Source organism: Cygnus olor, chromosome 2, assembly GCF_009769625.2.
Source record: "Cygnus olor isolate bCygOlo1 chromosome 2, bCygOlo1.pri.v2, whole genome shotgun sequence".
In the NCBI taxonomy this organism is placed as follows: Eukaryota; Metazoa; Chordata; class Aves; order Anseriformes; family Anatidae; genus Cygnus; species Cygnus olor.
Genome location: NC_049170.1, coordinates 66,680,700 through 66,695,301, shown reverse-complemented (window position 1 = coordinate 66,695,301; position 14,602 = coordinate 66,680,700). Strand labels below are relative to the sequence as shown.

At 38.2% G+C, this 14,602-nt stretch overlaps 1 protein-coding gene across 4 annotated transcripts in view; it reads right to left on the bottom strand.

Moving 5' to 3' along the window:
* Window positions 1-65: 65 nt before the first annotated feature.
* Window positions 66-14,602, bottom strand: part of FBXL2 (F-box and leucine rich repeat protein 2) — a 52,419-nt gene continuing 37,882 nt past the window's right edge. For all 4 annotated transcript variants that reach the window (XM_040546861.1, XM_040546862.1, XM_040546863.1 and 1 more), the window contains 6 exons: window positions 14,166-14,296; window positions 9,576-9,636; window positions 8,034-8,078; window positions 7,398-7,454; window positions 2,860-3,072; window positions 66-2,012 (listed from right to left, as the gene is read on the bottom strand). In XM_040546861.1, the coding sequence (XP_040402795.1) occupies window positions 1,905-2,012; window positions 2,860-3,072; window positions 7,398-7,454; window positions 8,034-8,078; window positions 9,576-9,636; window positions 14,166-14,296 (615 nt within the window). In that variant the 3' untranslated portion in view covers window positions 66-1,904. The remainder of the gene's footprint in view (window positions 2,013-2,859; window positions 3,073-7,397; window positions 7,455-8,033; window positions 8,079-9,575; window positions 9,637-14,165; window positions 14,297-14,602) is intronic.

The following is a 14,602-nucleotide window of genomic DNA, read 5'->3' as shown; positions in this document are numbered from 1 at the left end:
CACACACCCAACTGCTGCTTCCAATAGAAAACTTACTTAAATAATTCAAAGAAATCAGAATTTGACATCAGCTGATTGTTTATTTAAGTGTCCTGTATCAGAGTAGGTTCCATTTGGTTTTGTACATCTTTTATGCAGTAGACTTACTTACAATGTTCATTATGTTCTTAGAAAAAAATAAGCCAACAAAAGGCAACACATCTTGACATACTGGTACCTACCAATGACTTTCCTGGTACAGTTGAGAATAAAATCTGCTTAAAACTCTCTATTATAGCTTTATCTTAATGGAAATCTGATTGCAACAACACTCCTTTACCCCTGTGCAAAACAAGCCCTAATTGACTTATTTTGTAGTAGTAAAGAAATCCATGTACTGCACTGCAATCTGTTATTTATCCTTAAAGTTGAGATCTTCATTTACCATCCCCATCACCTGTGAATGTGTGAAGCATGAACACAACACAGCTGTTGTTACCCATCAAAGTCTCTTAATGTCCACATTCGCTTTCAAAAACTCATTCTAAATTGCTGGGGAGGCTGCAGTACTACCCAATAGGAGCTTCTCCAACTGCTTTTTAATGAAGCCAGTATTTCTGTTAGGTTTCAGTAAACACTCAGGCCCTGAACTCTTGAAACATACACACACACAATCAATCTTACACAGAAAAGCTTTCTGAACTGTTGAGGAGTTTATCTCAGATAATTAGGTTGCTTAATATAAAAGGGTTTATTTATCTAACCCTCTAGCACTGGAAAACTAAGGATGAAAGCATGGCCTTAAGAGTTAATACTTAGATTTTTTTGTTATTATTACTCAGAAGTTGACAGCTTCTTCAACAACCTGAATGTGAAGAGTTTGGCCTTCTACATTTGAAAACCACAGGGTAGGTCTGGTTCAACTGCCTACAGATCTATTTGCCAATCTGCTTGCTGCATCCCTAAAATGCATAGGACAAACAGCTTGAATCAAAGTCCTCGCTCCATCCAAGTTCCTGCAACTTAGCTAGGTTCCATCATCTGTAGAAAAACACGAATAGCATACCCCTCTTCCTGGAGCTGCTGCATCCTGCTCTTACAAAAAGGAGGTAATCGAGGACACACAGTAACAGCATTACAGTAAGCACCATGTATGATTGTGGCAGCCAATTACAGTAGAGTACACAAGCTCTACCACTGTGGATTTCTAACCTCTTTTAAAGGCTGATGGCATTGGGCATAAAATGTGCTTCAGTGATGGGCAAGCTTTCAACTAACACGTAGTTCAACTGAACCAAGTTCAAAACTTTGAAAATTATTTATATAGTTACCATGAGGTACTAGCTTACCATTGGATATTACCTATTATGTTCTGTTATGTAATTAAATATGAAGCTGAATCATGAAAAAGTATAATCTGTTTTGCTGTAAGAGCTCATGATTACCTTGCATTTTTGGTCAACATTTGCTAAAGCTGATTTGTCGTTAAACCTGATATTTAATCTGCCACATATATTACAGAACAGCAGGTTCAGTTTCTTTGCGTGACTGACTTGAGCCCCCAACTTCACCTTACAACTTCACACTGAATAGCGCTTAGAAATGCAAAGTAACTTCCAAGTTTAGTGAACATTCACCAAATAGCCACTATGCTGAAACGCCCCCACATTTTACAAGATACTTCAGTTCTCATGCCAACAGAAGGAAGGAGTTACTAATACAAACCAAAGCATCACCAACCAACTTAATCCACGTCTGAACATTATGTTAAGATTTTTACCTGGAAAAAAATGCTTTTCTTGTCACAAAACTGGATGACCAAACACCACCATTATAACTGTCAGGAAACTGACTCCTTCCACTGATTTTCAGTCCAATTCTTTTCTTCAACAAAAAAAAAAAAGTGTGGTTGCACTTACTTACTGTCAAAGAATAATACAGCATCTGCAGAGGCGCTGTCCACTCCCTCCTACCGAAGGAGGGGGAGTTACTGGAGCAAAGTAAGCATGAACTTTCACGTGAGGTAGATGAGCCTGTGGATGAAAAGCCTGCATATTAATGGAAGAGAAATACGCATAACTAGTAAAGAAACAGTACACCTCAAGTACTGCCAACATCAGCTCTCGTCACAGTTGGTTAGCTAAAAAGCATCTATACATTTGAAACCCTCCAAGCTGCCTTCTGACATGTAATTCCTGTGCTCCATCTGGCTCAGGCACACTGATGCCTGGGCACACTCACCTGGTCAGGGTTCCCCTTTTTTTCCCAGCAAAGCACTCATCAGCCAAAGAGCTCTCTACCAAAAGAAGCATGTGTCTTGCCACAGAGGAGAGATGGACTTCAAGCTATTGAACAAAGACTGGTCTGTACCTTGTCTCCCATATTCCCTGGTTCTCTCATCCTGGAAAGCAACAGGGAATAGAACAGGGCATCTGCCCTCACCAGTCACTATCAGGGACAAGCTTTCCATTTGCAAGAGTATTTGGACAAAACTCTGTGTGATACTAAGCTGCAGGTGACTCTAACAGTAAGGCTAAATGCTGTCCCACCTCCTCCCCCAGCTCTGTCATGCAGTCCCTGACTTAACAGGGCGAGTGCATTGAGGAAAAGAGCTTGTGACCAGATTCCAAGACCTAACTGCCCTACAACACATTCACTGAAATTGCCATGCAGATGTTTTACTATTGGCTCTGTATAGTAAGAGTGTGTATTTTGGGAGAATTAAAAAAACGTCACAAAATCCTAAAACCATAGAAACTGGTATTTAATATAGAGAAAGCAGAAGGCTCCTTTGCCTGAGACATCTGCAGGACTCCTACAGTCTCAAGAAGTATCACTGGCTTGGGTGCTCCCACCTGAGCAAGTCAGCACAACACGTACTCGGATTCTTTTGATTCCAGCCCGCGTGACTTGCTGACAGTCATACAGCTCGATTCTCTCCAAGTTGTGGCAGTTCTCCAGGTGTTCCAGAGTTACATCAGTGATGAGAAGACAGTTATCAAGCTCCAGCACTTGGAGCCTCTCATGACCACACGTACTGTTGCTCAGATGAAGAATCCCATCATCAGTGATCAATTCACAGTGAGATAAGCTCTAAAACGGAGAGGCAAACAGTTAACATCACTCAATCCAAAACTACTCAGTCCTCTAAACACCAGCAGTCCTCCTCAACCTCTTTCTAGTGGTTAAACAGCTACAAAGAATATAAAGCTTATTTCCAAAGCAGTAACAAAGAATCAGTTGAAGTTAACAAAACAAGAGCTGTATTTAATTTTTAACTTTGCTTCAAAAAGAGTAGTTAAGCTGACAGTACCAAAAGATGCATCACTGGCGAATTCCTCAACCCCCTCTGCTCTTGATGAATGTGAGAGTTTAGTGTTGTGCACCTCAGTCACAGCAAGGCCTAAACAGCTATCCAGCATGCCAGAAACAGAAGCCAACTTCAAAACTTGATCAAGAACGTACAGGAATAGATGGGGATCTACTGACAGCAGTGACTTTCACAGCTACCACGATACAGTCAGTTTTCATACACATCACTGGGTCCAAGCAAGTGCAGGTCCACACAGATAAAGAATTCCAGACTGATTTGCCAAATAAAGGTTTCAGGAAAACCATGAGGGTTTAGCACCTGAGGCTATACATACAAGGAGTAACAAATACCTTGCAGAGCTGCAGGAGCAGGTCTCCTCTGCAACTGCCAGCATAATAAACCAAAAAATTCCACTCCTCTTCAGCATACTTCTTTACTCCCTTGCATTTCAAGGCATGGAAAAACTTGCGTCACCTCAGACAGTAGCACCACATAAAGCAGTTTCCTGCTTCCTTCAGGTAATTCACGACTTTTGGAGAAGCACTGAAGCCCTGATGATGATGACAGGAAACATCGTCCCTCAGAGGCGGCTTAAAAACTCCATTGTCAATGAAATGAACACTCTCAAGGCTTCCGCACTGGAGATGTACAGGATCTACGCGCTCTTCTCACTCCGGGTCCTCACAGCTAGCTCTATGCTCTCCGCTCAGCCCTCCACTGATATTACTTGTATCTAAGCCTAATAGTGACTGGTGTTGAAGCGGCACTTCCTTACTACAAGTATTTTTCAGACAGCAACTGATGAAGAAATGCTTGCAGCAATACAAAAGTGCTTTTTAACTCAGCACAAGCAAACAACAGCACTCAGCGGTCCCTCTTGCCAATAACCTGAATCAAATATGTAACCCTTCCCTTCTTCTCTCCATACATTGCATCTATCATCTTTTATTTGAGCCTGACAGGGAAGTCTGAGGACTGCCAGCTCTGGCTTACCCTTACTTTACCTCAGATAGAATAATCAGCAGTTCTTGCCTGTTACCAGTCACACAGAACAACTCGCCCTGCCCTTCAGAACAACTCACCTCTCAACTTCCTTTTTTCTCCTTTGCTCACCAGCATGAAGGATGAGTGAGTAACCACAGAAGAGAATAGGAGACAAGTCCACAACTATCTTCTTTCCTGCATCTCCAGCTGGTTCAATTTTACTCACTTATCAAGTGTAAGCAGACAGCAATGATGAGCAACACCACAACTAGTGCATACTGTCTCCAAAAGGCCAAAGAAATTAAAAGCTTGACCCTATCAACAGCATTTTATCTTATATGTTTACATTCTGTGAGTCTATTAACTCTTTAAATATTTAATTTTTCTCTCCTATACCTTTCTTTTAGGATGTTTTGAGCATTTGAATTGGCTTACAGCCTGGAAACAATCAACAATTTCAGGGTTAAAGAACATTTATAATAGACCTGTTTTGAGGAAGGACAGAAGGTTATGTGAAGCTGTCGGCTACAGCAGCAGTCTACTGGCTAATTAAGAGTTTTCCATCCCAGGAAGTAAGCAGCTTATAAAATTCGGTTTTCCTGAGACACTGTATTTGGTACTGAAAGGACAATACAGGATGTGCAGCTGAGTTCACAAAACTTTGTAAAACAAATATGCAAAACATGCAACTTTTCTGACCTCATAAACTTGTTAAAAACTGTTAATAACTTTGACTGTACGAAGATTTTTGCTTGAAATCTTTAGAATAAAGAGATCAAATTAATTTTTATTAATACATGTTAAAGGCTGTGTGTATATCAAATATGGCACGATATACCATGACAGTAAGAAACAGTATGATTAACTGAAGAATTCAACTGTCCTCATCTCCAGGAATATCAAAAGAGTGTTTCACAGTTTCTCTAAAAATCTGAATGCACAAATGTTAAACACATGCACCGGAAATTACTTAAGTCCAGTAAGTAGTAAAGCATTTGTGTACTTTGACACCAATGAAGGTGTAACAGTTGGTTATAATTGGTTTAACGGTGCTTTTGCTTATTCCCACTGTCTACCAAGTCTCTGAACACCAAGAAACAAGTTCAAAGGTGATTTGTTCAACCTTTTGCTTATTTCCACTGTCTACAGAGTCTCTGAACACCAAGAAACGCATTCAAAATTGATTTATTCAACTTCAAAATACTTGTTTAAACTGCAAATATACCTAAACATATGTTAAACCACAGCAGCCACGTAACAGTTTACAGAACTATCAACAGTACACAATTTCAAATCTAAAGCATCAAGATTAATTCATGTAGGTTGACATCTGTGACCCTGTTTTTTTCTGTTCCTGTAATTCTCACCCATCACTGTTCATTCACAGATGTATTACTACTATACACAGGATATACACCTCAACAAAAAAATTAATTTTTACGAGTCCCCTAGAAAACTATGTTATTTTACCACTGCCACACTTCGCTGTCTGTGGGCTAACACACAGACAAAGGTATTCACTGGTGCCAGCAAACAGGAGCAGGTTAATAAATGAAAATAATTAGTTTTTATGACCTCTCTGGTGAAGCACTGGCAGAAGTGGTACAGAAGATCTCTTGCATGTACTGATGACAATTGGGACTACAATACAAACAGAAATACCCATTGCAGAAGAACAGACAGCATCCCATATAAATGACTCCACATCTTTTGACAACCCTTGTTTGGATTAACATTAAGAATTATGGTACAAAAATGAGGTGGGACAATTAGCAAGCAAAAATGAAAAAGCAACAACAACAAATTGTTGAACTTGATGATCCTTATGGGTCCCTTCCAACTCGGGATATTCTATGATTCTATGAAATAATGAATAAGGCTCCCTTGTAAAAGTTCTCTCTCCTCATGTTGCTACCTTAGTAACACTGAGCTGGAAAAGCCAATCATAAGACAATTCAATTAACGAAGCAGCAAACCTTCCTCTAATCACATCTAAGAACAGATTATAAAGATACCTGTTCTCACAAGTACATTCACAGTAGCATATCACAAATCTACACTTACGGGACAACTGGCTCTAAATGCAGGAGCTCCTACTCTATGGATGGTCTAGCAATTTTGTTGTACCTTTAAAGAACAGACAATTTTAAGCCACCTGAAATTTTAATGTTCTGAAAGATCTAACCAACCACTCCCTAAAAAACAGCTCTTTGAAATATGGTAAGCAGAGTACCCCACCAAAGGCATCTCAATCCTCTCCATTTACTTCTGAAATGTCAAAAAAAGTTCCACAATTTACTAGGTAAACTTAGTCCTCGGAAGAACTGCTTGCATGCAAAACTGATTACAGAACAGGATTTGGATTTATCTTTACTTGGTGATTTTATTTTTTTATTTTTTGTTTATTCAGTATTTGACTTGCTTCAGTCTGTAACTTGAAGTCTCATACTCCCTAAAAAAAACATTAGTAAACACACAAGAATATCTATAAAGGATCTGAGTACAGTAAATTGTCTATAAAATATTTTATTTGAATTAAGGAATCACATATGAAGGATGTTAACCATAAAATATAAGCCTTCTGGTTACTACTCACTGCAGTAACCAGAGGTAATGATTTTTATCACATTATTTATTTATATTATACAATTATGTATTATACAATTATGTATTATACAATACATAAATAATATGTATTATATGTATATACATATTACATATGTATATATATTATATACGTATATATGTATGTACATATATAATATGTATAATATGTATTATACAATACATAAATATTTATTATTATATATAATAATTTTAATTTAGTTATAATAAATAATTATAATGTTTTTAATTTATCACAATTTATTTATCACTATTTAACTAAAGGTAATGATTTTATCACATAATTTATTTAATTATTTCAGTAGTAATCTGCTTCTTTTAGAACACTTGTGAAATCTGCCTTTTTTGGATAGTATCGTTCTACTTCAGGAAACTCGTATATACATGGTGGATAGTCTGTTTTTTATGTCACAGACACACAGCTATGTCATCGCAGTTGTGTATACATACAGTTTGGGGTTATGTGTTAAAGTTCACATACAGAAGTTAAACTTACCAATGCCTGTAGTTTAGGACAGTGTATAGAAAGTTGTATCAATGTGCTGTCAGTTATCTAGGGAAAACAAAAACATAAGTTACTGACAGTGGCAAGGGCAACCCTCAAGTAAGATATCCCTTTCTGTAACAGATAAAAGCCGTTTTCTCTCTGTCATGCACTTTTCTGAAAAATGCACAATCATCTGTTGGTGATTCAATCACCTCATGGCCTCAAGTTGCGCCAGGGAAGGCTTAGGTTGGCAATTAGGAGACATTGGTTCTCAGGAAGAGTAGTCAGGCATCGGAACTGGTTGCCCAGGGAAGTGGTGGCGTCACCATCCCTGGAGGTGTTCAAGGAAAGGTTGAACCTTGTGCTTAGGGACATGGTTTAGTGGGTGACATTGGTGCATGGTGATGGTTGGACCAGATGATCTTGAAGGTCTTTTCCAACCTTAATGATTCTATTTCCTTGTATAGAATTTCCCTATAGTTATATTTTTACTCTCAATACCACAGCACTCATAAGAAAAAAAAAAGGCAACAACAACAACCACCACCACCAAAACCGCCAAAGCATATTTATCTCAAAGTGCTGATGTTCTTATTGGCACTACATCCTTACACGTTTGATATTCCTTTTCCTATTAAATCTCACCAAAACACATTCTTCCAAGTCCATCTTCTCCAGCTCATGGCAATTCTAAAATTAAAAGAAAAATTAAAAAAGGATAAATAAAAGATGAAATAACATATAGCTATGAGATCATGCACAGGGCTAGTGACATGGGAAAGCACAACCTTCAAGAAGAAATTGAGAGCTAAATCCCTTCAAGTATTTGACAACCAAAGGACAATTATTAATAATAATAAAAAATTACAAAAAACATAAGCAATACACCCCCCACCACCTCCCGAACTGCTATGCTTTCGGTCTTCTCTCTTACTAAGGGATGTTTCTCCTACTTGCCCTGTGAGGTTTGCAACAGCGTGTGAACAGAATTCAACCATCCTTGCTTTCCTCCCCCCCGCTGAGGTCAACTTCAAATCAAACCTATAGTATTTATTGCATCTCTATTAAAGTTAACTAATCTGCATACAGATGAATCCAACTTCTGTGTACATCAACCTGCATCAAACTAATCTGAAAGACACTTAAGCCTGTAAAACCTCTATTTATCACCATGCTTTTAGAATGAAGCCTTAAAACAATTTGTTTTGCTACTGAATGACAAAAATATTAAAATAAGGTCCACTTTAAGGCTGGGAGAAAGCTGCACTTCACTTTTTTTTTTTGTTCCTAGTAATAATACATGCAATTTTCCCAATATTCCAATATTCTTAGAGATCTCTAGCAAACTTTTAGAAGTGCTTTCAATAGCTGATCATGACTAATTTCAAGAAAATGATGTAACCTTGTGACCTTGTAGAAGACCACTCTGTGCCACTGCTCAGACCTACCCCCAGCCCTTATTGTTAGCAGGCACAGGAAGAAATGGTTTAATAGCAGCTCCCAGAAGCAGGCTTCAGGTGACTACTGGAAGACCAAAGATGTACTGGTGAATGATTAGAAAACCACTTTGTTTAACCACTGTGGCTAGAAAGACTCTCATTCACGCTAAATATCATTAGTATAAATTAATCCTGTCTACAGAGTATTATTATTTTTGTGTCCAGATTTCTCAAACCAGCGAGCATACAAATATAACTTTAAGCACTTGGTATAATCAGTATGTTTACATATGTACAGCATGAATCCCGACACAGGTCCTTATAGTTTACAATACATGGCTGAAAATTTTTTTTGTAGCTTGAAAGTATGGTCAGAATAACCTATTCTATGATGATTTCGGGTGTAAACATGACAAGGTATGTGTCATCTTTATATGGGAAATTTGGCTAGAATGAGTAATGCGATTTTAGAATTGTTATGCTAAGCATAACAAATCCAATTTAAACATACCAAAAAAAAAAAAGAGGAAAAAAGTGAAAACAAGTGGAGAAGTATAGCAGAACAGATCAAGTTGCAGCTCTAAGTACAATAAAGAAATAAAATAAATTTTTGTCCCCTCCTCCACTGGATTCTTTCTCCTTTATTTTTCTTCTTCTCATATTCCTTCCCAGCAGGACTACATCAATTCACAGCTGCTCAGCAGCAATGAAAACAAAGTAGGCTCTCACTTTCTGAAACGGCTCTTACCCGTGCTAGAAGGGTAAAACCAGCATCTGTAAGATGTGAACATCTTGCAGCTTCCAAAATCCTGAAAAAGTTTTCAATATTAAAGAAAACATTAATACAGAGGAAAGCAAATGTATTTGAGACACAAATCTGTCTTATAAAACTTAAAAATAATTATCTCTATCTTACATCTTAATAGCAAACACACATGCCTATTTTTCACAGTGATTTGCAATTAAGAAGTGCTAGGCAGACTTTGGATCCAGTTTATAAGAGTCTAATAATTACAGTGCAGATGAAGTTTAATACTCAAATTTTCTCAACATTTAGTGAAAAGAAGTATGCATAATTGTAGGCATTTTCACCTCTTGTTTCAGTAAGACAGCAAAATGCTTATGTTTTCTCAAGTGTTATCTTAGCAACTATATGCGAGAATACACCCTGAGTCAAGAAAAACCACAGACAAAGGCTGCATCTAAAACGTGTCATTTAAACACAGGAAGTTGGGAAGCCATAGAACTGAGAAACTGCTTACTAGAAATCTGCTCTCAGAGCCTGTCCACAAAGGACTGTGAAACAAGTCACCAGAAAGCAAGGAGCTTAAACTCTCAAAGGCCAAAGCAAAACCAATAAACTACAACAGCACAACCTTAAAGAAAATAACACTGAATATTTTGGAAAGATAAATCCAACACTATTTCAAGAGGCAGTGGGAAGCAGTGCTGACAAAGCAAAGGTCAACTGCCCCAAACAGCACTCCAGGCCTCCATCCCATTGATGTGTTTTTTTTCTTCTTTTTTTAACGAACATTTTTTTTACTTTGCAAGTGGAGTAAGTATCAAGACGAATAAGGAGAAGGTACAGCACTATGGCATCAGAAGCACAATTATGTACAACTTTTTCATTTACCACAGCAAACATTTATTTTCTACTGGGGGGTTGTAGGGAAGGAGGCAGAGAAAGATGGACAAAGAAACTCTTGCTGTGGTGGTACTCAGAGGCATCTGGATCTGTCCACTAGTTTAAGAGGTCATAAGAAAGCATTCTTGCAATGAACAAAGTGCAAAGGGAAAAGCCATGCTGTGTCCATGAGAAAAATACAACTGCATCAGACTGTGGGATGTGGGCCTCTGACTTTGCTGAATCAATCTCTTCTAAGCCAAAAGCAGGAGCACAGCTGAGCTTAGAGGCACGCAGCCCCACAGGCTATACACCCTTGATAACCATTTCCAGAGCACTATTCCATGAGGTTCAGAAGGAAACTCACAAAAAGCCAAGAGAGAGGTACAGGATACCTACCACTTTCCTAATGGATGTTTATAACACCTCTGGATTGTTCTTTCCACACTCGTGTACACACTTGTAAATGCACTTGTATTTGGGGGCTTTGTCCCCTTCCCTAAAGGGCAGTTAGCAACCCATCACAAAACACTCAGCTAATCTGAAAATTACCTTGGGTATCAGATAGGAAGAAGGAAAAACAAAACCAAACAACCCATAAGCAACAACAAGCATAATTAGCATAATTCAGGTCACATATGTTACCCTTCTTACTCCTTTCATCATTCACTTGCTTTTAACGCCATCTACTCTGACAACCATTAGATTCCCTACACTTCTGACTTTAAAGGGGGAAAATAATGACGTCTACAGTGGGCAAATCGGTGGTGATGCTACTTACAGGACAACCAGTCGAAAAATTCTGAAGAACAATGAAGCAGGGGGTACGAGACCAGAAGACTAGCAGCTCTACCCTTCCGGAAACTGGGTGAGCAGTCAGTCAGAAGAGCAGAATGGTGAGAATGAGCTATGTACCGGCACACTGCATCAGTCAGGTCCCAGTATGAAAATCACGTGGAATGGCACTGGTCTGCACAGAAATGAGTGAACTTCTAATTTTTGCTTCATTTTAGTGACTGCATTTAATTCTAGAGGGCTCCAGGGATTTTTTTTTTTTCCCCCAGATACTGTTGGCCTCTATTTCTTATCCACTGATTTGTGTCAAAGTATCTAGCATAGGAGCTGAACAAGCAAATTATACCCCAGAGTGGATTCCCTATTCCTATAAATCAGTGTTCTCTGAGACAGACCTCACAGCAGCACTCATCATCTACATATGTCTTTTGGGCACACCTGGAGCATACCCATGCACAGCACCTCCTTATTCTTTATGAATTAGCAGCAGGTGTGCAACAACATTGGTGGGGCTAACAGCAACAAGATCCTAATTTTTGCAGCCATATCTAGACAAAGATATTCTGGAAGCAACAGTGTTCACAGGTGCTTTTCTCAATAAGCCTCACCAAAAAAACCTACCAGTATTTTAACACTAAAAGGTGTTAAAAAAATTAGAAAAAAAAGAAGGTATCAAGCACTTAAATGAGTAGATTTTACAAAAGCTATCAGGAGACTGCTATATCTTGACATGGAGGAAAAAAACAGCTGAAGGGAGTTGGTCAAGCTTAGTATTTGTTTTCCAGAAGAAGAGTGGTAACAGCTGCAGAGCACAGCACTATCCCAGAAAAAAAGCATAGTGGGACATCCAAAACACCAAAGTCACATGAGAGTGGCACAACACTGAAAGTGTTCAAAAGTTTCCTAACACAGCCAGCATGTCCAACAGATGCATGAGAATTAGGTTCTTGCATATTTTCTTTCATACTCAACATTGAAATATTCAGAAGGCATGAACAAGTCTGGAATTACATTTCTGTTTGACTTCCAAGGCTTTTTTTTTTTTATCAAGTATTTTCAACACATGAAGGTCTAGATGTAACAACACCAAAGGTCTAGATGTAACTAGATGTATCACCCATCTTTCCACCACAGGCTCCTTGGCAGTCATCACTGCAAAGGGTCAATTTTCTTTCCTTATACTTTACCTCTTTACAGGAGGAAAACAGCAGAAACCTTCCCCCTCGTGGCACAGACAGGGACTAACAGTTTTCATAACAAAGGCAGGCTTGCCTGCATGAGTGACTATTTCCTGTTTAGAAGATATTAAATATTCTTCTGAAGAAAAATGATTCTTGCTAAGCTTGTAATTCCCCATAGAAAGATCTGTGCAATTAATAACACTTTAGACTTCCTTTAATTTCCCATGTGAGCTGTGAATTGAGAGAATTGGAGCAATCACATAAGAAGACCAGTAATAACAGCACGACTTCCTAAGGAATACAATTAAGTGTGTCAAAAGTTTCCTAAGCCCCCAACATAAGAATACATAAGCTCTTGTGAGTATGAATAGTTATGCGAAGGAGACCATCACTTTGTAGTTGTCTTAAGGAAAGGTTTCCTAAAGTGACAAAAGCTCTTTTTAATTCAGACAGATACTCTGATCTTCAGCATACTGCACACTGGCATCTGAATGTAGTTTCCCCTAATTCTTATAAGCTTTGTTTTGCTCCATTCATCTGTGATTCATGTATTAAAAAGTGGCGATTCCTGCATGTTCCTGTCAGAAATAGCAATTCAGTGTTATCCAAAGATCTTTTGTTTTGACTTTGTTTATATTACAATTAGACCTTACAATTCGTATTAGTGTCTACAACTAGAGCTGCTGCTGCACAACCGAACCTTTCATTATTAAAGCTGAAACTTTCCCCACTTCAGAGAATATCATCATAATATACATGAAAATACAAACTGTATCAATATGAAAGTTTATATTATTTTTAATTGACAGATAATTCACATATGGTAATGACATAATAAAGCCATGGCTGTTTTCCTTCTCCCAGCCCTTTTGTGCTGCAGAGGGGGAGGGAAACCAAAAGCAAACATCCCACAAGCAGCACGATTCCCTGCTGTGGGGGAGGCTCCAATTAAAACTAACTTCAGTGCTATCCCACTGACAGATCCAGCCCCAGGAACGTGCAAGATGGAGACAAAGCCAATACCTTAACTCCGCATTGTAATTTGCTGCTCTAAAAGTATATTAGCACTTGCCCTAACAGATACTAAGAAAAGGTTGGAAAAGAACCAGCCTCAGAGGACAAAAATTCCAACCAGCTTTTGAGCCCAGTACACAAAATTTATCCCAGAAACACAAGTCCTCAGTGCTTACAGTGGCATTAGTGCACTCCATGTCATTGTTTAAGAATACCAGGATACATATTACTACAGAGCATATTAAAAATGCATTTATAACAAAGTCTGTAAATACAGTACTTAAGTATAGCTTCGTTATTTTTTTCAAGACAAATGACCATGTAAAACCACATTAGATTAAAAATATCACAAGACAACTACAGATACTTTTACCTTTAAAAAAAATAGGTTTTAGATCTTCTTTCATCTGGCTCATAATGAGTACACAACATTCAGCTAGAAGCACAGAACTGAACTGCTAGGTTCAAGATGGTTTATTTGCCATATATTTTTTTTCTTATATACTGTGGACTACATTCATATGATAGCTACACTGAGAACCAGCCCTCTAGTTTAGATTCAGCTGGTACCTCTAACTTAATGTTTTGATTGTAAAGGTAATGTGAACAACACAAAACTAAATCAAACCTGCAGATATCAGCCATTATCTTCAGAAGTGAATTTCTTAGATCAGGCCAGAAATAACATGACATATATATGATGTGCTCATGACATACTCACTTCAGCCTTGGGCAGTTTAGACCAAGTGCTGTGAGAGAAGCATCTGTAAGGTTGCTACAGCCAGAAACACACAGTGACTGAAGTCTATGGCATCCTCTACAGATTTTTACAATACCCTCATCTGAAATTTGCTGCAACACAGAAAAAGGCTGAAGTTATCAAGTCATCTGTCAAGAACAAAAATCAAGTCATATTACTGAACTTTGTGTCACATTGTATATAACCTTGGCAACCTGTGGCTTTTCAACCACAAAATAACATCATGATACCATGTTCACTGATAACACTGAAGATAATCAACACAGATGTTTCCTACTTATGCATTTTTCCACAGACCTGGAGAACTGCTCAAAAGCAGTATGAAGAACAGAGGAAGTCTTGCTTGCTTTGTATTTGCTTTATAATTTTCACATAACACTTTATTTTTTCTCCAAATT